This window comes from Pseudophryne corroboree, chromosome 2, assembly GCF_028390025.1.
Source record: "Pseudophryne corroboree isolate aPseCor3 chromosome 2, aPseCor3.hap2, whole genome shotgun sequence".
Classification (NCBI taxonomy): domain Eukaryota; kingdom Metazoa; phylum Chordata; class Amphibia; order Anura; family Myobatrachidae; genus Pseudophryne; species Pseudophryne corroboree.
The window spans coordinates 616,896,508-616,921,769 of record NC_086445.1 but is presented as its reverse complement, the minus strand read 5'-3'; the positions used below and the strand labels follow the sequence as shown (position 1 = coordinate 616,921,769).

General features: G+C 50.4%; 1 protein-coding gene across 3 annotated transcripts in view; it reads right to left on the bottom strand.

The window, feature by feature from the left end:
- The window catches only part of KLHL12 (kelch like family member 12), an 83,627-nt gene extending 77,260 nt beyond the window's left edge, over positions 1 to 6,367 (bottom strand). The window contains exon 1 of one of the 3 annotated variants that reach the window (XM_063954815.1): positions 5,536 to 6,367. In XM_063954815.1, the coding sequence (XP_063810885.1) occupies positions 5,536 to 5,733 (198 nt within the window). In that variant the 5' untranslated portion in view covers positions 5,734 to 6,367. The remainder of the gene's footprint in view (positions 1 to 5,535) is intronic. The other 2 variants (XM_063954814.1, XM_063954816.1) reach the window with 2 other exon arrangements.
- Between the last annotated feature and the right edge of the window lie 18,895 nt (positions 6,368 to 25,262).

Genomic DNA, 25,262 nt, shown 5'->3' with positions numbered 1-25,262 from the left:
GCAAGTGAAAGGGCTACCCGGAACCCACCACAAGGATTAAGAGAGTAGAGAGAATGGGGGGAAAAGAAGGCCACAGAAGAAAAGCAGAGAAAAGCAAGAAGAGAGGAGAAAAAGCCCACTCGGGCAGAAACCCTGTAGAAATGGGGCCCATATCAGGACCGCCAAACAAAGAAAAACATAATCAATAAAGTCATCAAAGAAGGGAGCATGGGGGTAGTGGTACGAACCAACATATCAGGCTGTGTGGCCTGACCGAGAACAAACTGGCCAAGACCAGAGATGTACACAACATGGAGATAGAACCTGTGTCAGGAAAGAAAGGAAGGGGGAGGGAGGGGCGGTAAGTAGGGTGATGGGAGGAGGACATCAAAAGGGAATAACGTAATAACATATGGTCCATATATCAGAATAAGGCGCGTAGGACCAAACTGCTAAACAACATTGTGTAACAAAGAACATATAGGCACAGTGTATAATGACAGATAGAACAGTTGGAGCCTCTGAAGAACCATCATACAGGAGTACCTGAGGTATACCAAGGGGGTCCACGGAATTGGGTCCGAATCAACCAACCCCGCTGAGGTCCCCTAGTAGTAAAAAAAATAAAAAAATTAAAAAACAAAACCCACTATTGTCAAGGTATATAGAACCTTATGCACAAAATATCAAATCAACCTCTAGGGAGGGACAAAGGAGATCTGGAGAGCAAAGGATGGTCAATCCAGTCCAGGGGGGATTTCCAGCAAATAAATGCAAAGGCACAGTGAAATCAAAAGGGAGGAGGGCGGGAGATCAGGGGGGGGCATCAACACCATCCCTATGGCGAGACGCTCTCGACCAGTCTGGCTGTGGCGGGCGGGATCGTTGAGGTTTTGGCGAAGCAGCTGGGTCGACAGAAGAGGACGTAGATTCCGGGAGAAGATCAAGCTTGTGAAGCAATTCTTGCCCTTGTGCCAGGGTCTTAATAGCGTAGTTGATGCCATTAAAAGTAAGCTGCAACTGGAAGGGGAATCCCCAGCGGTATCGGATTTGGTGTTGGCGTAAAAGCCTAGTAATCGGTTGAAGGTCCCGACGTTTCTGAATAGACGAGGGCGCCAAGTCCTGGTAAATTTGCAATTGCATACCCCGGAAGGTTATGTCGGAGGAGTCCCGGACAGAAGCAATTATTTTTTCCTTCGAGCGGAAATAATGGAGACGGGCTATAATGTCCCGAGGAGGTTGTGTTGTGGAAGGTTTGGCCCGCAAGGCTCTATGCGCTCTGTCAAAAAGGCAGTCTTCATCAGATAAGTCCGGGGCCAAGTGCTGGAAAAGATCTTTCAAGAAGGAGGGCAACGTAGAGCTCTGGACTGACTCCGCCACGTTACGTATTCGCAAGTTATTGCGACGGGACCGGTTCTCTTGGTCTTCCTGGCGCTCCTTCACCGTCTCAACTTCAGTGTGAAGCCTCGAGAGCTCGTGGTCTAGACGCAGTTGTGAGCGACATAAATCATCGGTCTTCGTCTCCAAAGCATCTGTACGGTGTCCAAGCGAGGCAATCTCCCTTTTAAATTCCGAAACAGCACTGGACAATTCCTGTTTGAAGGCTGTTTGAACGCCCTCCAGGAGGCCGGACATTACTGCCTGTATCTGAGGGTCAATACCTAATTCTGAAGAACGTGGGGATGAAGGAGACTCCGGGGAGTGCGCCAAGTTCTGGGAACCCTTAGCCTTGCTACCGAAGAAGTTTGTGGGAGCCTGAGGGGCCTTCTTGTTCCTTTGTGACATAATGAGGGCCGGTAGGGGAGAGGTCTACCTACTCCAGTAAAGTTGCAATAGAGAGGGGAAGGGAGTGGCGAGGTAGGGGGAGGTAATTGACACAGGTGAGTTATGAGGCGGTCAGGCCAGCCATGATATATTATTCATCCAGAGACCATTGCGCCCACAACGAGTATCGGGGCCAGAGTGAGTAGGTAGCTATAACGAAGAGAGTATACCGCAGCAGTGGGTAACAGTGACCACCGGAGGGGGCACTTGACGCTGCGTGCGTCTCAGCGGTGTCCGCTCCGGCCAATGCAGGGGCTCAGTGACCGGCCGCCGGAGGACCGCGAGGCCGGTATCCCGCGCAGCCGGCCTCTGACGTATGGCCCTGGATAATTCCTGCCTCCAGGCGGGCGCTGAGCAAGGCTGTGGGTCTCCGCGCCAGCTACGGATCTTCAGCGGGTCCAGGGAGCAACTTGAGGCCGCGGTCTCCGTCCGGAGGTTAGGCCGCAACCTGCAGGGACACGGGTAGCGTGTCCCCCGGCTCTGCGGACCTCCACCGACACCAAATTCAGCACTTGAGGGGGCAGGTGGAGGCTCAAATCCACCCCCCGGGATCCTCCAAGAGCAAGTTTTTTAGGTACTTTGCCCGGGGCTCTCTCAGGCTGCCACTTGTCCAGTCAGCCGTTAAGCCACACCCCCCAGCCTTTATTTAATTTTTTAGTATTGTGTTGGCCACAGAGTGAAACTGAGTGAGGTCATGCAGAGGCTATGTGGCTCATCAGACTAATGCCGCAATTAGAAACGCTGATGGAGCTGCAGGCAAGAGGGGATTTCAAGCAGCAGCCGCATAGACAGTAAGTGCCGTCAGCACTCCCACCCAGCAGCCGCCCCAGGGCATGAAAGTGAACAGCAGGGCTGAGGGAGATCGGCAGCAGCCCAGTAAGTCAGTGGTGGCAGCGGGTCCACTCTCCCCCAGTGGTTGTAAGCAGACCCGGAGAGCCGCGCCCGCCCGGCAGAGGAGACAGGAGACCGGAGGATCCGGCGGCAGGGGGATCCGCCAGCAGAAACCCCAACCGCACAAGTGACAGCCGCAGCCCGCCCCTGAAGGCACGGTGCAGGAGGGAGGGAGAAAGGCAGCAGGACACGGCGCCGCTCCCGGAAGGGTGGAGTCGAGGTGCCGCGCGGCCTTACAGATGGCACCACCGTCCGGTCATCACGCGCTACGAGATCCAGCGCGAGCCGCCGCAGATAGTCAGAAGCCACCGTGCTCTCCAGTCCTCACCTCCTCCGGAGCTCCACAGCGACCCGCAGAGACGTCAAATCCAGCCTCGGGGGCCCCGGCCACCGCATACCCCGGCCTGAAAGGTGAGGGCAGGCCGCAACCTGCAAGAGCCCGAAAACGGGCTCCCCGATTCCGCGGACCCGCTCAAACCCCGCAGCGATCGTTCCCCAAGGGAGAAGGGTAGTGTAGGAGCGTTAATGAAGAAGCTTGATAGGTATAGACCCTATTTAGTTTATTGAGAGTACGGAACTCTCACTTCATGCAGCCTCTCACTATGGCGACCAAGCCACGCCCCCGTCTGCTTTCTATCTTATCCTTAGCCAGAGCAGCCATACTGTTGTAACTGCTGCCTTTCCTGTCTAGCAGTAGTTAACACATTGGACATGTTAGCCATCATAGTTTTAATACAACTCAACCAAGCTGGTTCTTGTATATCACCCCCAGAAGCCCCACTATCTTGTGAAGGCTGACTGCATGGTTCACACATGAGAGAATCAGCAGGAAAAAAATCTGGTGTGACAAATATTACACACAGCTTTTTTTTTTTTTTTTTTTTACTATGCTGCCAGGGAACATTTACACACACACACACACACACACACACACACACACACACACACAGGTAGAAGCAAGCCTGCCCAGCCCAGTATGTGAAGAGAGACTCAGAGAGGAGGGACCAGCACCTAGCCTGTACCTAACAATTCAGAAGTTAGAATATAGGCAATTTGGTTGTATAGTGCATGGGGAGCCGAATACAAAGTACCCACAGCGGGCTCTCCCCCTCAACTACACCCTTGTACCAGTGTCTGACTGTGGAGTATTCTCTGGAGGAGCTGGCCGTCCTGCTGTAGCGCTGAGAGTGCAGGAAATGGCGACAGGAAGCCGCTAATCCCGCTCTGAGGTAGCTCCGCCCCCTGCTATGGTGCCAGAGCTACAAGCATTTTAAAACTGGCAATGTCCCCAATAATGTGCAAATTGAAGCCCCAACACCTAATTTCACTGCCACTGGCAGTCTGCGCGGGGGAAGGGGGGGGGGGCTATGGGATTACCCCAGAGGGAGTCCGTATGCCCACCCCAAGAACCGGGAGGGGCCCTACTAGCGAGACCCCGGCAACACTCACGACTCTTCTTATCTTCAGGCTCTGTTCTGGGGGTGTGCGGAGTGCTGCGGGTGTGTGCGTGCGAGAGCGCAATGCCTGTGGTACACTGACCCTCAGGATCGTTGTCCTGTCAGCGGGATCAGACTCAGCACTTCAAAGAACCCGTTGTTGAAAAAAAATCCTCTGGAGCTCCAGTGTGTGCACCCTCTCCTGAGGGCACATTTTTCTAAACTGGGAGGGGATAGAGGGGAGGAGCCAGCACACCCTGATTGAAGAATTTCAAGTGCGCCGGCTCCTATTATGTAATTGTGCTTAGCGTAACCAGCCTACACTTTCACCATCCCAGCTACATAGTGTGTCATATATAATGCACGCACAAGGAGGAGTCTATCAGCAATACTGTAACATCAGTATTTCGACTTGATGGATGCTGCAGTATTCCAGAGAAGTGTCTCAATAGCTGTGGAAGCCCTTCACAGAGTAGTTTGGCTGAGAGAGATAAATGTTTATGCTGCTGACCAGGCATGTTCTAAGAAGCACAAGTAAAAACAGGATATTTTTCTTTCTAAATAATCCACCATGTTTATGCTTATTTGATGACATGCTGAAACCACTAATCAAATCAGGACATGGGTATGAACGCACAATCACAAAAATTGCTTAGGCTTTTCCAATAAAGAAAGAAATACAGTAGGCTATAGAGGGACCAATAATTGAACTGCATTGCAGTACATCCATCTGAGAGAGAAGACCCCAGTAAGCATGCTTGTCAGCTGATGAGTCTAGGTATGGCCATCGGTGGGTTATCCATCGACTGTTACCATAGATAGTACAATTGATGGATAACCTCGATGGTGGGAAACCATCTATAAAAGGTAACTATTTATGGTTTCAGCCATCGATGGTCAGCCCTAGTTTAGTGTACCGCAAGTGGCGGACCAATCAGGGCCCATAGGCGTGGCTTTATGGGTGCCGGGGAAGGGGCAGAGCTATGCTCCATGTCCTTGGACACTATGGAGAAAGAAAAAAAAAATTCAATAGCTTCTTGTCATTGATGGCGGGAAACCATCTGGTTTTCCCCCCGTCGTTGGTAAATGTAGTTAACATTGGTCATAGAACATCAATAATTTTGAATCATCGATGGTTGATGGCCATCCCTAGAGGAGTAATTTCCTACAAACTATATACAGTCAGTAAGTCTATCCATCCTGGTGTGAAATTTGGTTTGTATATTAAAGTCTTGGCTGTTAACATATAATGTCCCTTTCACTTTCTTTCAAAGCAGTGTGACATATGACTTATTTTCTGAAAATAATCTCTGTATACGAAAGACTGACTACATTGCTAATGGGAACAGGTTTTTTTTCCCAATGGTGAAACTTCCACATTGCAAATATATGTAAGGCCCCTTACCTCACTGGTAAACATGGCACAGAAATAGTCACTGCAAGCAGCTAGAACAATGCGATGAGCAGGAAAATCTTGTGTGTTTACGCGGAGGGTCACATCACATAATGTCTGACTCTTACGAAGACAGTTCATAGTATTTAAGATGGACTTGGCATGAGAGTTTGTCATGATGTCCTTAGGTGCCATAGCATCAACAGGCATTGCAACACTACATCCACATTGGAAATCAAAACATGAAACATCAATAATCTTTATCCAATTATCATAAAATCCAACATTCTGCAGATGGATTTTCCGATCTCAGGCGCAATTCCACTTGTGGGTGTAACTGGGTGGTACGATGGCCACTGCATGGAGCTCTTCTGAAGTCTGGGATACAGCTGCATTTGGCAACTATGTTTCAGCAAAACAAACAACTGTGTCTCTCCACTGCATACTGCAAGGCACAGGAGCAAGCCTTACATATCGAGCACGGGGGATACACGTTATACACAGAATATACATAGCTCAGACACGTGCATAGCACCGCACGTACTTGGCTTCCACATAAACGGAGTAACTGATCCAATGATCCCGAGCAGCGGTGTCCCCGCACAGCTGTAGTGAGCATGTGACGGCTAAGCTGTCCTTTCCAACATGAATGGAACCATTTTGCACTTTTACAAGCAGGCTTATGGGGGCAGCCTATTAGTCGCGTTAGAATTTTCCAGCGTGTTTTCCCCACGTTGATTTTTCCGGTAGTACTACGGCCGGAATAATGACCCTACCGCTGGCCACGGCCGGAGGTCGCTCTGCAATGACGTTACATATAGGGACGTCGGTGCTGCGCGTCTTATTGTTTGCGTCACCGGCACGCCGGAATGCAGGGCGGGGTCAGGCTGCAGATCACTCCCCGACTATAAAAGGAAAGGAACGGATGCCGGCGGCGGGAATTGGAAACGTTTACGCATTGTTCAGAAGTGTGTCCGTAGCGTAGAACCAGCGGCCCTACTACATCCGCTATGCGTGACTGTACTAGTGGATGCGCCTTTGTTACTGAGGCATCTGTGTCAAACGAACAAGTGAAGCAGTATTTTTGGTCACTTTAAAGTTATACTGGTGTCCAGCCAGTAACATACCTCCCAACATGACGCTCTCCAGGAGGGACGGAATGCTCTCCTCAGGGACTTCTCTCTTAATTTATGACTGCCATCACCTGTGCTGAAACACCTTTTTCTCTGACGTCCTAGTGGATGCTGGGGACTCTGTAAGGACCATGGGGAATAGCGGCTCCGCAGGAGACTGGGCACAGCTAAGAAAGATTTAGGACTACCTGGTGTGCACTGGCTCCTCCCACTATGACCCTCCTCCAGACTACAGTTAGAATCCTGTGCCCGGCTGAGCTGGATGCACACTAGGGGCTCTCCTGAGCTCCTAGAGAGAAAGTATATTTTAGGTTTTTTATTTTACAGTGAGATCTGCTGGCAACAGACTCACTGCAGCGAGGGACTAAGGGGAGAAGAAGCGAACCTACCTAACTGGTGGTAGCTTGGGCTTCTTAGGCTACTGGACACCATTAGTTCCAGAGGGATCGACCGCATGGAACCGGCCATTGGTGTTCGGTCCCGGAGCCGCGTCGCCGGCCCCCTTACAGAGCCAGAAGCAAGAAGAATCCGGAAAAACGGCGGCAGAAGACATCAGTCTTCACCAAGGTAGCGCACAGCACTGCAGCTGTGCGCCATTGCTCCTCATACACACTTCACACTCCGGTCACTGAGGGTGCAGGGCGCTGGGGGGGGGGCACCCTGAGAAGCAATAAATACACCTTGCCTGGCAAATATATCACAATATATAGCCCCAGAGGCTATATATGTGATAAATACCCCTGCCAGAATCCATAAAAAAGCGGGAGAAAAGTCAGCCGAAAAAGGGGCGGAGCTATCTCCCTCAGCACACTGGCGCCATTTCTCCCTCACAGCTCCGCTGGAAGGAAGCTCCCTGGCTCTCCCCTGCAGTCTACACTACAGAAAAGGGTAAAAAAGAGAGGGGGGGCACTAAATTTAGGCGCAATATACATATAGCAGCTATAAGGGGATATAATTTAGTTAATCCCTGATTTATATAGCGCTCTGGTGTGTGCTGGCATACTCTCTCTCTGTCTCCCCAAAGGGCTTTGTGGGGTCCTGTCGTCTGTCAGAGCATTCCCTGTGTGTGTGTGGTGTGTGGTACGGCTGTGTCGACATGTTTGATGAGGAGACTTATGTGGAGGAGGAGCAGGTGCCTATAAATGTGTTGTCACCCCCTGCGGGGCAGACACCGGAGTGGATGGACTTGTGGAAGGAATTACGCGAAAGTGTCGACTCCTTACATAAAAAAATTGACGACATGCCAAATGCAGGGCAGCCGGCTTCTCAGCCCGTGCCTGCCCAGACGTCTCAAAAGTCATCAGGGGCTCTAAAACGCCCGCTACCTCAGATGGCAGACACGGATGTCGACACGGATACTGATGATACCAGTGTCGACGACGAAGAGACTAATGTAATGTCCAATAGGGCCACTCGTTATATAATTGAGGCAATGAAAAAATAAGAATTTACTTACCGATAATTCTATTTCTCGTAGTCCGTAGTGGATGCTGGGAACTCCGTAAGGACCATGGGGAATAGCGGCTCCGCAGGAGACTGGGCACAAAAGTAAAAGCTTTAGGACTACCTGGTGTGCACTGGCTCCTCCCCCTATGACCTTCCTCCAAGCCTCAGTTAGGATACTGTGCCCGGACGAGCGTACACAATAAGGAAGGATTTTGAATCCCGGGTAAGACTCATACCAGCCACACCAATCACACCGTACAACTTGTGATCTGAACCCAGTTAACAGCATGATAACAGAAGGAGCTGCTTAGAGTAAAAGTTTAAATTAGGTTTTTTTTATTTTCAGTGAGTCCTGCTGGCAACAGGCTCACTGCATCGAGGGACTAAGGGGAGAAGAAGCGAACTCACCTGCGTGCAGAGTGGATTGGGCTTCTTAGGCTACTGGACATTAGCTCCAGAGGGACGATCACAGGCCCAGCCATGGATGGGTCCCAGAGCCGCGCCGCCGTCCCCCTTACAGAGCCAGAAGAGCAGAAGAGGTCCGGAAAATCGGCGGCAGAAGACGTCCTGTCTTCAATAGGGTAGCGCACAGCACCGCAGCTGTGCGCCATTGCTCTCAGCACACTTCACACTCCGGTCACTGAGGGTGCAGGGCGCTGGGGGGGGGGCGCCCTGAGACGCAATAAAAACACCTTAGATGGCTAAAAATACATCACATATAGCTCCTGGGCTATATGGATGCATTTAACCCCTGCCAGTTTTTCCTTAAAAAAGCGGGAGAAAGGCCGCCGAGAAGGGAGCGGAGCCTATCTCCTCAGCACACAAGCGCCATTTTCCCTCACAGCTCCGTTGGAGGGAAGCTCCCTGGCTCTCCCCTGCAGTCCTGCACTACAGAAACAGGGTAAAACAAGAGAAAGGGGGCACTAAATTTGGCAGATTAATAATACAGCAGCTATATAAGGGAAAAACACTTATATAAGGTTATCCCTGTATATATATATATATATAGCGCTCTGGTGTGTGCTGGCAAACTCTCCCTCTGTCTCCCCAAAGGGCTAGTGGGGTCCTGTCCTCTATCAGAGCATTCCCTGTGTGTGTGCTGTGTGTCGGTACGTTGTGTCGACATGTATGAGGAGGAAAATGGTATGGAGGCGGAGCAATTGCCTGTAATAGTGATGTCACCCCCTAGGGAGTCGACACCTGACTGGATGGTCTTATGGAAGGAATTACGTGATAGTGTCAGCACTTTACAAAAGACTGTTGACGACATGAGACAGCCGGCAAATCAGTTATTACCTGTACAGGCGTCTCAAACACCGTCGGGGGCTCTAAAGCGCCCGTTACCTCAGATGGTCGACCCAGACACGGACACTGACTCCAGTGTCGACGGTGATGAAACAAACGTATTTTCCAGTAGGGCCACACGTTACATGATCACGGCAATGAAGGAGGTTTTGAACATTTCTGATACTACAAGTACCACAAAAAAGGGTATTATGTGGGGTGTGAAAAAACTACCCGTAGTTTTTCCTGAATCAGATGAATTAAATGAGGTGTGTGATGAAGCGTGGGTTTCCCCCAATAAAAAACTGCTAATTTCTAAAAAATTATTGGCATTATACCCTTTCCCGCCAGAGGTTAGGGCGCGTTGGGAAACACCCCCTAGGGTAGATAAGGCGCTCACACGCTTATCAAAACAAGTGGCGTTACCGTCTCCTGATACGGCCGCCCTCAAGGAACCAGCTGATAGGAAGCTGGAAAATATCCTAAAAAGTATATACACACATACTGGTATTATACTGCGACCAGCAATCGCCTCAGCCTGGATGTGCAGTGCTGGGGTGGCTTGGTCGGATTCCCTGACTGAAAATATTGATACCCTGGACAGGGACAGTATATTATTGACTATAGAGCATTTAAAGGATGCATTTCTATATATGCGAGATGCACAGAGGGATATTTGCACTCTGGCATCAAGAGTAAGTGCGCTGTCCATTTCTGCCAGAAGAGGGTTATGGACGCGACAGTGGTCAGGTGATGCGGATTCCAAACGGCATATGGAAGTATTGCCGTATAAAGGGGAGGAGTTATTTGGGGTCGGTCTATCGGACCTGGTGGCAACGGCTGGGAAATCCACCTTTTTACCCCAGGTCACCTCTCAGCAGAAAAAGACACCGTCTTTTCAGGCTCAGTCCTTTCGTCCCCATAAGGGCAAGCGGGCAAAAGGCCACTCATATCTGCCCCGGGGCAGAGGAAGGGGAAAAAGACTGCAGCAGGCAGCCTCTTCCCAGGAACAGAAGCCCTCCCCCGCTTCTGCCAAGTCCTCAGCATGACGCTGGGGCCTTACAAGCGGACTCAGGCACGGTGGGGGCCCGTCTCAAGAATTTCAGCGCGCAGTGGGCTCACTCGCAAGTGGACCCCTGGATCCTGCAGGTAGTATCTCAGGGGTACAAATTGGAATTCGAGACGTCTCCCCCTCGCAGGTTCCTGAAGTCTGCTTTACCAACGTCTCCCTCCGACAGGGAGGCGGTATTGGAAGCCATTCACAAGCTGTATTCCCAGCAGGTGATAATCAAGGTACCCCTCCTACAACAGGGAAAGGGGTATTATTCCACGCTGTTTGTGGTACCGAAGCCGGACGGCTCGGTGAGACCTATTTTAAATCTGAAATCCTTGAACACTTACATACAAAGGTTCAAATTCAAGATGGAGTCACTCAGAGCAGTGATAGCGAACCTGGAAGAAGGGGACTATATGGTGTCTCTGGACATCAAGGATGCTTACCTCCATGTCCCAATTTGCCCTTCTCACCAAGGGTACCTCAGGTTCGTGGTACAGAACTGTCATTATCAGTTTCAGACGCTGCCGTTTGGATTGTCCACGGCACCCCGGGTCTTTACCAAGGTAATGGCCGAAATGATGATTCTTCTTCGAAGAAAAGGCGTCTTAATTATCCCTTACTTGGACGATCTCCTGATAAGGGCAAGGTCCAGGGAACAGTTAGAGGTCGGAGTAGCACTATCTCAAGTAGTACTACGACAGCACTGGTGGATTCTAAATATTCCAAAATCGCAGCTGATTCCGACGACACGTCTGCTGTTCCTAGGGATGATTCTGGACACAGTCCAGAAAAAGGTGTTTCTCCCGGAGGAGAAAGCCAGGGAGTTATCCGAGCTAGTCAGGAACCTCCTAAAACCAGGCCAAGTGTCAGTGCATCAATGCACAAGGGTCCTGGGAAAAATGGTGGCTTCTTACGAAGCGATTCCATTCGGCAGATTCCACGCAAGAACTTTTCAGTGGGATCTGCTGGACAAATGGTCCGGATCGCATCTTCAGATGCATCAGCGGATAACCCTGTCTCCAAGGACAAGGGTGTCTCTCCTGTGGTGGTTGCAGAGTGCTCATCTTCTAGAGGGCCGCAGATTCGGCATTCAGGACTGGGTCCTGGTGACCACGGATGCCAGCCTGAGAGGCTGGGGAGCAGTCACACAGGGAAGAAATTTCCAGGGCTTGTGGTCAAGCATGGAAACGTCATTTCACATAAATATCCTGGAACTAAGGGCCATTTACAATGCCCTAAGTCAAGCAAGGCCTCTGCTTCAGGGTCAGCCAGTGTTGATCCAGTCGGACAACATCACGGCAGTCGCCCACGTAAACAGACAGGGCGGCACAAGAAGCAGGAGGGCAATGACGGAAGTTGCAAGGATTCTTCGCTGGGCGGAAAATCATGTGTTAGCACTGTCAGCAGTGTTCATTCCGGGAGTGGACAACTGGGAAGCAGACTTCCTCAGCAGACACGACCTCCACCCGGGGGAGTGGGGACTTCACCCAGAAGTCTTCCACATGATTGTGAGCCGTTGGGAAAAACCAAAGGTGGACATGATGGCGTCCCGCCTCAACAAAAAACTAGACAGATATTGCGCCAGGTCAAGGGACCCTTAGGCAATAGCTGTGGACGCTCTGGTAACACCGTGGGTGTACCAGTCAGTGTATGTGTTCCCTCCTCTGCCTCTCATACCCAAGGTACTGAGAATCATAAGAAGGAGAGGAGTGAGATCTATACTCGTGGCTCCGGATTGGCCAAGAAGGACTTGGTACCCGGAACTTCAAGAGATGCTCACGGAGGACCCGTGGCCTCTACCTCTAAGAAAGGACCTGCTCCAGCAGGGACCCTGTCTGTTCCAAGACTTACCGCGGCTGCGTTTGACGGCATGGCGGTTGAACGCCGGATCCTGAAGGAAAAAGGCATTCCGGATGAAGTCATCCCTACCCTGATCAAAGCCAGGAAGGATGTAACTGTGCAACATTATCACCGTATTTGGCGTAAATATGTTGCGTGGTGTGAGGCCAGGAAGGCCCCTACAGAGGAATTTCAACTGGGTCGTTTCCTGCATTTCCTGCAAACAGGACGGTCTATGGGCCTAAAATTAGGGTCCATTAAGGTTCAAATTTCGGCCCTGTCGATTTTCTTCCAGAAAGAACTAGCTTCAGTGCCTGAAGTTCAGACGTTTGTCAAGGGGGTACTGCATATACAGCCTCCTTTTGTGCCTCCAGTGGCACCTTGGGATCTCAATGTAGTTTTGGGGTTCCTAAAATCACATTGGTTTGAACCACTCACCACTGTGGACTTAAAATATCTCACATGGAAAATGGTAATGCTGTTAGCCCTGGCTTCAGCCAGGCGTGTCTCAGAATTGGCGGCTTTATCCTATAAAAGCCCTTACCTAATTTTTCATACGGACAGGGCAGAATTGAGGACTCGTCCTCAATTTCTCCCTAAGGTGGTTTCAGCGTTTCACGTAAACCAGCCTATTGTGGTACCTGCGGCTACTAGGGACTTGGAGGATTCCAAGTTGCTGGACGTAGTCAGGGCCCTGAAAATATATGTTTCCAGGACGGCTGGAGTCAGAAAATCTGACTCGCTGTTTATCCTGTATGCACCCAACAAGCTGGGTGCTCCTGCTTCTAAGCAGACTATTGCTCGTTGGATTTGTAGTACAATTCAGCTTGCACATTCTGTGGCAGGCCTGCCACAGCCAAAATCTGTAAAAGCCCATTCCACAAGGAAAGTGGGCTCATCTTGGGCGGCTGCCCGAGGGGTCTCGGCTTTACAACTTTGCCGAGCAGCTACTTGGTCAGGGGCAAACACGTTTGCTAAATTCTACAAATTTGATACCCTGGCTGAGGAGGACCTGGAGTTCTCTCATTCGGTGCTGCAGAGTCATCCGCACTCTCCCGCCCGTTTGGGAGCTTTGGTATAATCCCCATGGTCCTTTCGGAGTTCCAGCATCCACTAGGACGTCAGAGAAAATAAGAATTTACTTACCGATAATTCTATTTCTCATAGTCCGTAGTGGATGCTGGGCGCCCATCCCAAGTGCGGATTGTCTGCAATACTTGTACATAGTTACAAAAATTGGGTTATTATTGTTGTGAGCCATCTTTTCAGAGGCTCCTATGTTATCATGCTGTTAACTGGGTTCAGATCACAGGTTGTACGGTGTGATTGGTGTGGATGGTATGAGTCTTACCCGGGATTCAAAATCCTTCCTTATTGTGTACGCTCGTCCGGGCACAGTATCCTAACTGAGGCTTGGAGGAGGGTCATAGGGGGAGGAGCCAGTGCAAACCAGCTAGTCCTAAAGCTTTTACTTTTGTGCCCAGTCTCCTGCGGAGCCGCTATTCCCCATGGTCCTTTCGGAGTTCCCAGCATCCACTACGGACTATGAGAAATAGAATTATCGGTAAGTAAATTCTTATTTTTTGTAACAATAACTATGTACAATTATTGCAGACAATCCGCACTTGGGATGGGCGCCCAGCATCCACTACGGACTACGAGAAATAGAATTATCGGTAAGTAAATTCTTATTTTCTCTGACGTCCTAGTGGATGCTGGGAACTCCGTAAGGACCATGGGGATTATACCAAAGCTCCCAAACGGGCGGGAGAGTGCGGATGACTCTGCAGCACCTTATGAGAGAACTCCAGGTCCTCCTCAGCCAGGGTATCAAATTTGTAGAATTTAGCAAACGTGTTTGCCCCTGACCAAGTAGCTGCTCGGCAAAGTTGTAAAGCCGAGACCCCTCGGGCAGCCGCCCAAGATGAGCCCACCTTCCTTGTGGAATGGGCTTTTACAGATTTTGGCTGTGGCAGGCCTGCCACAGAATGTGCAAGCTGAATTGTACTACAAATCCAACGAGCAATAATCTGCTTAGAAGCAGGAGCACCCAGCTTGTTGGGTGCATACAGGATAAACAGCGAGTCAGATTTTCTGACTCCAGCCGTCCTGGAAACATATATTTTCAGGGCCCTGACTACGTCCAGCAACTTGGAGTCCTCCAAGTCCCTAGTAGCCGCAGGTACCACAATAGGCTGGTTCAAGTGAAATGCTGAAACCACCTTAGGGAGAAATTGAGGACGAGTCCTCAATTCCGCCCTGTCTGAATGGAAGATCAGATAAGGGCTTTAACAGGATAAAGCCCGCCAATTCTGACACGCGCCTGGCCGAGGCCAGGGCCAACAACATGACCACTTTCCATGTGAGATATTTTAACTCCACAGATTCAAGTGGTTCAAACCAATGTGACTTTAGGAACCCCAAAACTACATTGAGATCCCAAGGTGCCACTGGAGGCACAAAAGGAGGCTGTATATGCAGTACCCCTTTTACAAACGTCTGAACTTCAGGAACTGAAGCTAGTTCTTTCTGGAAGAAAATTGACAGGGACGAAATTTGAACCTTAATGGACCCCAATTTTAGGCCCATAGACACTCCTGTTTACAGGAAATGCAGGAATCGACCTAGTTGAAAATTCCTCCATCGGGGCCTTACTGGCCTTGCACCCCGCAACATATTTTCGCCAAATGCGGTGATAATGCTTTGCGGTTACATCCTTCCTGGCTTGATCAGGATAGGGATGACTTCATCCGGAATGCCTTTTTCCTTCAGGATCCGGCGTTCAACCGCCCTGCCGTCAAACGCAGCCGCGGTAAGTCTTGGAATAGACAGGGTCCTTGCTGGAGCAGGTCCCTTCTTAGAGGTAGAGGCCACGGGTCCTCCGTGAGCATCTCTTGAAGTTCCGGGTACCAAGTCCTTCTTGGCCAATCCGGAGCCACGAGTATAGTTCTTACTCCCCTCCGTCTTATAATTCTCAGTACTTTTGGTATGAGAGGAAGAGGAGGGAACACATACACTGACTGGTACACCCACGGTGTTACCAGAGCGTCCACAGCTATTGCCTGAGGGTCCCTTGACCTGGCGCAATACCTGTCCAATTTTTTTGTTTAGGCGGGACGCCATCATGTCCACCTTTGGTTTTTCCCAATGGTTTACAATCATGTGGAAGACTTCTGGGTGAAGTCCCCACTCTCCCGGGTGGAGGTCGTGCCTGCTGAGGAAGTCTGCTTCCCAGTTGTCCACTCCCGGAAGGAACACTGCTGACAGTGCTATCACATGATTTTCCGCCCAGCGAAAAATCCTTGCAGCTTCTGCCATTGCCCTCCTGCTTCTTGTGCCGCCCTGTCTGTTTACGTGGGCGACTGCCGTGATGTTGTCCGACTGGATCAGCACCGGCTGACCTTGAAGCAGAGGTCTTGCTTGGCTTAGGGCATTGTAAATGGCCCTTAGCCCCAAAATATTTATGTGAAGTGATGTCTCCAGGCTTGACCACAAGCCCTGGAAATTTCTTCCCTGTGTGACTGCTCTCCAGCCTCGCAGGCTGGCATCCGTGGTCACCAGGACCCAGTCCTGAATGCCGAATCTGCGGCCCTCTAGAAGATGAGCACTCTGCAACCACCACAGGAGAGACACCCTTGTCTTTGGTGACAGGGTTATCCGCTGATGCATCTGAAGATGCGATCCGGACCATTTGTCCAGCAGGTCCCACTGGAAAGTTCTTGCGTGGAATCTGCCGAATGGAATTGCTTCGTAGGAAGCCACCATTTTCTCTAACGTCCTAGTGGATGCTGGGGACTCCGAAAGGACCATGGGGAATAGCGGCTCCGCAGGAGACTGGGCACAAAGTAAAAGCTTTAGCACTAGCTGGTGTGCACTGGCTCCTCCCCCTATGACCCTCCTCCAAGCCTCAGTTAAGATTTTGTGCCCGAACGAGAAGGGTGCAATCTAGGTGGCTCTCCTGAGCTGCTTAGAGTAAAAGTTTAAATAGGTTTTTTTATTTTCAGTGAGACCTGCTGGCAACAGGCTCACTGCATCGAGGGACTAAGGGGAGAAGAAGCGAACTCACCTGCGTGCAGAGTGGATTGGGCTTCTTAGGCTACTGGACATTAGCTCCAGAGGGACGATCACAGGCCCAGCCATGGATGGGTCCCGGAGCCGCGCCGCCGGCCCCCTTACAGAGCCAGAAGAGTGAAGAGGTCCGGAAAATCGGCGGCAGAAGACGTCCTGTCTTCAATAAGGTAGCGCACAGCACCGCAGCTGTGCGCCATTGCTCTCAGCACACTTCACACTCCGGTCACTGAGGGTGCAGGGCGCTGCGGGGGGGCGCCCTGGGACGCAATGAAAATACCTTAAATGGCTAAAAATACATCACATATAGCTCCTGGGCTATATGGATGTATTTAACCCCTGCCAGTTTTCCACAAAAAAGCGGGAGAAAGGCCGCCGAAAAAGGGGCGGAGCCTATCTCCTCAGCACACAAGCGCCATTTTTTCCTCACAGCTCCGTTGGAGGAAGGCTCCCTGACTCTCCCCTGCAGTCCTGCACTACAGAAACAGGGTAAAACAAGAGAGGGGGGGCACTAAATTGGCATATTAATATATACAGCAGCTATATTAGGGAAAAACACTTATATAAGGTTATCCCTGTATATATATATATATATATATATATATATATATATATATATATATAGCGCTCTGGTGTGTGCTGGCAAACTCTCCCTCTGTCTCCCCAAAGGGCTAGTGGGGTCCTGTCCTCTATCAGAGCATTCCCTGTGTGTGTGCTGTGTGTCGGTACGCTGTGTCGACATGTATGAGGAGGAAAATGGTATGGGGGCGGAGCAATTGCCTGTGTTAGTGATGTCACCCCCTAGGGAGTCGACACCTGACTGGATGGTCTTATGGAAAGAATTACGTGATAGTGTCGGCACTTTACAAAAGACTGTTGACGACATGAGACAGCCGGCAAATCAGTTAATACCTGTACAGGCGTCTCAAACACCGTCAGGGGCTATAAAACGCCCGTTACCTCAGGTCGATACAGACACGGACACTGACTCCAGTGTCGACGGTGAGGAAACAAACGTATTTTCCAGTAGGGCCACACGTTACATGATCACGGCAATGAAGGAGGTTTTGAACATTTCTGATACTACAAGTACCACAAAAAAGGGTATTATGTGGGGTGTGAAAAAACTACCCGTAGTTTTTCCTGAATCAGATGAATTAAATGAGGTGTGTGATGAAGCGTGGGTTTCCCCCGATAAAAAACTGCTAATTTCTAAAAAATTATTGGCATTATACCCTTTCCCGCCAGAGGTTAGGGCGCGTTGGGAAACACCCCCTAGCGTAGATAAGGCGCTCACACGCTTATCAAAACAAGTGGCGTTACCGTCTCCTGATACGGCCGCCCTCAAGGAACCAGCTGATAGGAAGCTGGAAAATATCCTTAAAAGTATATACACACATACTGGTATTATACTGCGACCAGCAATCGCCTCAGCCTGGATGTGCAGTGCTGGGGTGGCTTGGTCGGATTCCCTGACTGAAAATATTGATACCCTGGACAGGGACAATATATTATTGACTATAGAGCATTTAAAGGATGCATTTCTATATATGCGAGATGCACAGAGGGATATTTGCACTCTGGCATCAAGAGTAAGTGCGATGTCCATTTCTGCCAGAAGAGGATTATGGACGCGACAGTGGTCAGGGGATGCGGATTCCAAACGGCATATGGAAGTATTGCCGTATAAAGGGGAGGAGTTATTTGGGGTCGGTCTATCGGACCTGGTGGCCACGGCAACGGCTGGAAAATCCACCTTTTTACCCCAAGTCACCTCGCAGCAGAAAAAGATACCGTCTTTTCAGGCTCAGTCCTTTCGTCCCCATAAGGGCAAGCGGGCAAAAGGCCACTCATATCTGCCCCGGGGCAGAGGAAGGGGAAAAAGACTGCAGCAAACAGCCTCTTCCCACGAACAGAAGCCCTCCCCCGCTTCTGCCAAGTCCTCAGCATGACGCTGGGGCCTTACAAGCGGAGTCAGGCACGGTGGGGGCCCGTCTCAAGAATTTCAGCGCGCAGTGGGCTCACTCGCAAGTGGACCCCTGGATCCTGCAGGTAGTATCTCAGGGGTACAAATTGGAATTCGAGACGTCTCCCCCTCGCCGGTTCCTGAAGTCTGCTTTACCAACGTCTCCCCCCGACAGGGAGGCGGTATTGGAAGCCATTCACAAGCTGTATTCCCAGCAGGTGATAATCAAGGTACCCCTCCTACAACAGGGAAAGGGGTATTATTCCACGCTGTTTGTGGTACCGAAGCCGGACGGCTCGGTGAGACCCATTTTAAATCTGAAATCCTTGAACACTTACATAAAAAGGTTCAAGTTAAAGATGGAGTCACTCAGAGCAGTGATAGCGAACCTGGAAGAAGGGGACTATATGGTGTCTCTGGACATCAAGGATGCTTACCTCCATGTCCCAATTTGCCCTTCTCACCAAGGGTACCTCAGGTTTGTGGTACAGAACTGTCACTATCAGTTTCAGACGCTGCCGTTTGGATTGTCCACGGCACCCCGGGTCTTTACCAAGGTAATGGCCGAAATGATGATTCTTCTTCGAAGAAAAGGCGTCTTAATTATCCCTTACTTGGACGATCTCCTGATAAGGGCAAGGTCCAGAGAACAGTTAAAGGTCGGAGTAGCACTATCTCAAGTAGTACTACGACAGCACGGATGGATTCTAAATATTCCAAAATCGCAGCTGATTCCGACGACACGTCTGCTGTTCCTAGGGATGATTCTGGACACAGTACAGAAAAAGGTGTTTCTCCCGGAGGAGAAAGCCAAGGAGTTATCCGACCTAGTCAGGAACCTCCTAAGACCAGGCCAAGTGTCAGTACATCAATGCACAAGGGTCCTGGGAAATATGGTGGCTTCTTACGAAGCGATTCCATTCGGCAGATTCCACGCAAGAACTTTTCAGTGGGATCTGCTGGACAAATGGTCCGGATCGCATCTTCAAATGCATCAGCGGATAACCCTGTCTCCAAGGACAAGGGTGTCTCTCCTGTGGTGGTTACAGAGTGCTCATCTCCTAGAGGGCCGCAGATTCGGCATTCAGGATTGGGTCCTGGTGACCACGGATGCCAGCCTGAGAGGCTGGGGAGCAGTCACACAGGGAAGAAATTTCCAGGGCTTGTGGTCAAGCATGGAAACGTCACTTCACATAAATATCCTGGAACTAAGGGCCATTTACAATGCCCTAAGTCAGGCAAGACCTCTGCTTCAGGGTCAGCCGGTGTTGATCCAGTCGGACAACATCACGGCAGTCGCCCACGTAAACAGACAGGGCGGCACAAGAAGCAGGAGGGCAATGATGGAAGTGGCAAGGATTCTTCGCTGGGCGGAGAATCATGTGATAGCACTGTCAGCAGTGTTCATTCCGGGAGTGGACAACTGGGAAGCAGACTTCCTCAGCAGACACGATCTTCACCCGGGGGAGTGGGGACTTCACCCAGAAGTCTTCCACATGATTGTGAACCGTTGGAAAAGACCAAAGGTGGACATGATGGCGTCCCGCCTGAACAAAAAACTGGACAAGTATTGCGCCAGGTCAAAAGACCCTCAGGCAATAGCTGTGGACGTTCTGGTAACACCGTGGGTGTACCAGTCGGTGTATGTCTTCCCTCCTCTGCTTCTCATACCCAAGGTATTGAGAATTATAAGACGTAGAGGAGTAAGAACTATACTCGTGGCTCCGGATTGGCCAAGAAGGACTTGGTACCCGGAACTTCAAGAGATGCTCACAGAGGACTCATGGCCTCTGCCGCTAAGAAGGGACTTGCTTCAACAAGTACCATGTCTGTTCCAAGACTTACCGCGGCTGCGTTTGACGGCATGGCGGTTGAACGCCGGATCCTAAGGGAAAAAGGCATTCCGGAAGAGGTCATTCCTACCCTGGTCAAAGCCAGGAAGGAGGTGACCGCACAACATTATCACCACATGTGGCGAAAATATGTTGCGTGGTGTGAGGCCAGGAAGGCCCCATGAAGAAATTTCAACTCGGTCGTTTCCTGCATTTCCTGCAAACAGGAGTGTCTATGGGCCTCAAATTGGGGTCCATTAGGGTTCAAATTTCGGCCCTGTCGATTTTCTTCCAGAAAGAATTGGCTTCAGTTCCTGAAGTCCAGAAGTTTGTCAAGGGAGTACTGCATATACAACCCCCTTTTGTGCCTCCAGTGGCACTGTGGGATCTCAACGTAGTTCTGGGATTCCTAAAATCACATTGGTTTAAACCGCTCAAATCTGTGGATTTGAAATATCTCACAGGGAAAGTGACCATGCTGTTGGCCCTGGCCTCGGCCAGGCGAGTGTCAGAATTGGCGGCGTTTGTCTCAAAAAAGCCCATATCTGATTGTCCATTCGGACAGGGCAGAACTGCGGACTCATCCCCAGTTTCTCCCTAAGGTGGTGTCAGTGTTTCACCCGAACCAGCTTATTGTGGTACCTGCGGCTACTAGGGACTTGGAGGACTCCAAGTTGCTAGATGTTGTCAGGGCCCTGAAAATATAGTTTCCAGGACGGCTGGAGTCAGGAAAACTGACTTGCTGTTATCCTGTATGCACCCAACAAACTGGGTGCTCTTGCTTCTAAGCAGACGATTGCTAGTTGGATGTGTAGTACAATTCAGCTTGCACATTCTGTGGCAGGCCTGCCACAGCCAAAATATGTAAATGCCCATTCCACAAGGAAGGTGGGCTCATCTTGGGCGGCTGCCCGAGTGGTCTCGGCTTTACAACTTTGCCGAGCTGATACTTGGTCAGGGGCACACCCTGACTGAGGAGGACCTGGAGTTCTCTCATTCGGTGCTGCAGAGTCATCCGCACTCTCCCGCCCGTTTGGGAGCTTTGGTATAATCCTCATGGTCCTGACGGAGTCCCCAGCATCCACTTAGGACGTCAGAGAAAATAAGAATTTACTTACCGATAATTCTATTTCTCGTAGTCCGTAGTGGATGCTGGGCGCCCATCCCAAGTGCGGATTGTCTGCAATACTTGTACATAGTTATTGTTACAAAAATCGGGTTATTATTGTTGTGAGCCATCTTTTCAGAGGCTCCGCTGTTATCATGCTGTTAACTGGGTTCAGATCACAGGTTGTACAGTGTGATTGGTGTGGCTGGTATGAGTCTTACCCGGGATTCAAAATCCTTCCTTATTGTGTACGCTCGTCCGGGCACAGTATCCTAACTGAGGCTTGGAGGAGGGTCATAGGGGGAGGAGCCAGTGCACACCACCTGATCCTAAAGCTTTTACTTTTGTGCCCTGTCTCCTGCGGAGCCGCTAATCCCCATGGTCCTGACGGAGTCCCCAGCATCCACTACGGACTACGAGAAATAGAATTATCGGTAAGTAAATTCTTATTTTTATCTAAGGTTTGCACTACAGGACTGTCACTACCAGTTTCAGGCCCTGCCATTTGGCCTCTCCACGGCACCGAGGGTGTTCACCAAGGTAATGGCAGAGATGATGTTTCTTCGCAAGGGAGTGAACATAATACCGTACCTGGACGACCTGCTGATAAAAGCGCCTTCCAGGGAAAGGTTGTTGGACAGCATTGCCTTCTCAATCCAACTACTTCAGGATCACGGATGGATTCTGAACCTACCAAAATCCCACCTGGAACCAACATGAAGGCTTCCATTTCTGGGGATGATACTAGATACGGAGGAACAGAAGGTATTCCTTCCATTGGAAAAGGCATTGGTAATCCAGTCGATGGTGCGGAATGTCCTAAAACCAGCCCGGATATCGGTGCATCTATGCATTCTCCTTCTGGGGAAGATGGTCTCCTCTTATGAGGCTCTGCAGTACGGAAGGTTTCATATGAGGCCCTTTCAGCTGGATCTGCTGGACAAATGGTCCGGATCACATCTTCACATGCACCAGAGGATACGTCGGTCACCAAAAGCCAGGATTTCTCTTCTGTAGTTGCTTCAGACTTCTCATCTGACCGAGGGTCGAAGGTTCGGGATTCAAAATTGGGTTCTGCTAACCACAGACGCAAGCATCAGAGGTTGGGGAGCAGTCAGCCAGGGGAACATTTCCAAGGAAAATGGTCAAGTCAGGAAACCATTCTTCCGATCAACATTCTGGAACTAAGGGCCATATACAACGCCCTTCTACTAGCATCGCATCTTCTTCAAAATCACGCCATTCAGGTTCAGTCAGACAATGTGACGGCAGTAACGTACATAAACCGACAGGGCGGAATGAAGAGCAGAGCAGCAATGTTAGAGGTAACAAGAATTCTCCTCTGTGCAGAAAGACATGCGGTGGCGCTGTCGGCAATCTTCATTCCGGGAGTAGACAATTGGGAAGCGGACTTTCTCAGCAGACACAACCTCCACCCGGGAGAGTGGGGCCTTCACCCGCAGGTGTTCGAGTCCTTAACACGTCGGTGGGGAATTCTACAAATAGGCATGATGGCCTCTCGTCTCAACAAGAAGCTAAAGCAGTATTGTTCAGTATACAGTAGATATACTGTAGATATTTATATATCTACAGTATAGTAGCGGTGGACGCTCTGGTGACTCCATGGGTCTACCAAATGGTTTACGTGTTTCCACCTCTTCCACTGATCCCAAGTATTCTCAAGAGAATAAAAAGGGAAAAGGTTCAAGCAATTCTCATTGCTCCAGACTGGCCAAGAAGGGCATTGTACGCAGCTCTACTGGAGATGCTCCTAGAGGACTCGTGGCCTCTACATCTTTGAGAGGATCTTCTACAACAGGGGCTGTTCGTCTTTCAAGACTTATCGCGGGTATGTTTGACGGCATGGAAGTTGAGCGTCAGATTTTAGCCCGGAAAGGCATTCCAAACAGGGTTATTCCAACCCTGATCCAAGCCAGGAAAGGGGTAACGTCTAAACATTACCACCGTATTTGAAAAAAATATGTCTCGTGGTGTGAAAACAGGACATTTCCTGCAGTGGAATTTCAACTGGGACGTTTTCTCCTTTTTCTACAGTCGGGTGTGGATGTGGACCTACGTTCGGGCTCCTTGAAGGTCCAGGTTTTCGGCCTTATCCATTTTTCAGAAACAATTGGCTTCCCTCCCTGAGGTTCAGATGTTCTTGAAGGGGGTTCTGCACATCCAACCACACTTTGTGCCTCTCACGGCACCTTTGGATCTGAACGTGGTGTTGCGGTTCCTACAATCGAATTGGTTTGAGCCTTTACAGGAGGTTGACGTAAAGTTTCTTACGTGGAAGACCGTTACACTATTGGCCTTAGCTTCTGCAAGGCGTGTGTCCGAACTGGAGGCGTTGTCTCATAAAAGCCCCTATTTAATTTTTCATGAAGACAGAGCTGAACTCAGAACTCGTCAGCTATTTCTTCCAAAGGTGGTGTCTGCGTTTCATATCAACTGACCTATTGTGGTTCCGGTGCTTACTGAAACCTCTGCTACCTCAAAGTACTTGGATGTTGTGAGGGCTTTGAAGATCTATGTGAAGCTGACAGCTCGTCACAGGAAATCTGACTCGCTGTTTGTTCTCTTTGATCCCAAGAAAATTGGGTGTCCTGCCTCAAAGCAGTCTATTGCTCGCTGGATCAGGCTTACTACGCTTATTCTATGGGAGGATTGCCGGTTCCTAGAGTACAGGCCCACTCTACTAGGTCAGTGGGTTCTTCCTGGGCGGCTGCCCAGGGTGTGTCGGCTTTACAGCTCTGCCGAGCGGCTACTTGGTCCGGTTCCAACACGTTTGCTAAGTTCTACAAATTCGATACTTTGGCCTCTGAGGACCTGAAGTTTGGTCTATCTGTTCTGCAGGAGCCTCCGCGCTCTCCCTCCCGTTCTGGGAGCTTTGGTACATTCCCATGGTACTAATGTGGACCCCAGCATCCTCTAGGACGTAAGAGAAAATAGGATTTTGGTTACCTACCGGTAAATCCTTTTCTCGTAGTCCGTTGTCACGCCTAACTGGGTTTGAGGATCCGGCAGCTGAGACTTGCCCAAGGAAGTAGTTGTCTGCGGATGAAGAAGACGAGGGGGTTGTATATAGTTCCATCTCATGGGACAAGGGGCAATGGAGAATGTAGGCGGGTCTAGGAGTCAGTGAGTTGTAGCTCCTGAGATAGAGGCTGAGGTAGAGAACTGTGGCTTGTGAATGGTGACTTAAAGACGTAGTTGAAGACAAAGAACTGCGGACTGTGGCTTGAAAGACGAGGCTGTAGATAATGAACTGCTGAACTGTGAATGGTGGTTTAAAGACGTGGCTGGAGACAAAGAACTGTGGACTGTGGCTTGAAAGACAAGGCTGTAGATAATGAACTGCGGAACTGTGAATGGTGGTTTAAAGACGTGGCTGGAGACAAAGAACTGTGGACTGTGGCTTGAAAGACGAGGCTGTAGATAATGAACTGCGGATCTGTGAATGGTGGTTTAACGACGTGGCTGGAGGCAAATAACTGTAGACTGTGGCTTGGAAGACAAGGCTGTAGATAATGGAACCATCCGGCCCGGAGGGCCTTACTGGGTCGGGGTTTCCAGGAGCGCTTCCACGGACGGCAGTGAGTTAGCAACGGCAGGACTGCGGCAGCAACTAAAAGACGGCAGGCAAAACCAGGGAGTACCAGGAAAGGGCAAGAATCCTGGGAGCACAGATATATAGCACCTACAACTGGGTTGTAACTTGAAGCACTGGCGCCCCTATCATGAACCAGCCCCCTTTTATAGGGAGAGATCTCCCTGGATTGGCTGGATACACAGGAAGCTTGCACCTTAGCCTCAGAATTGGTCTCCAACATGGCGGCTCCCAGTACAGCAGACCTTTGCTGGCACCCAGACACTCCCCTGCCCCTGGTCTCCTAGTAACTGCCCTTGAGTGGGAGCCGCTGCAGCGGCGTCCCGCCGCCACGAGCGGACCCCTCAGCGCTACCTACCCGCCGCGAGCGGGCCCGCCGCAGCAGCCCTCCCC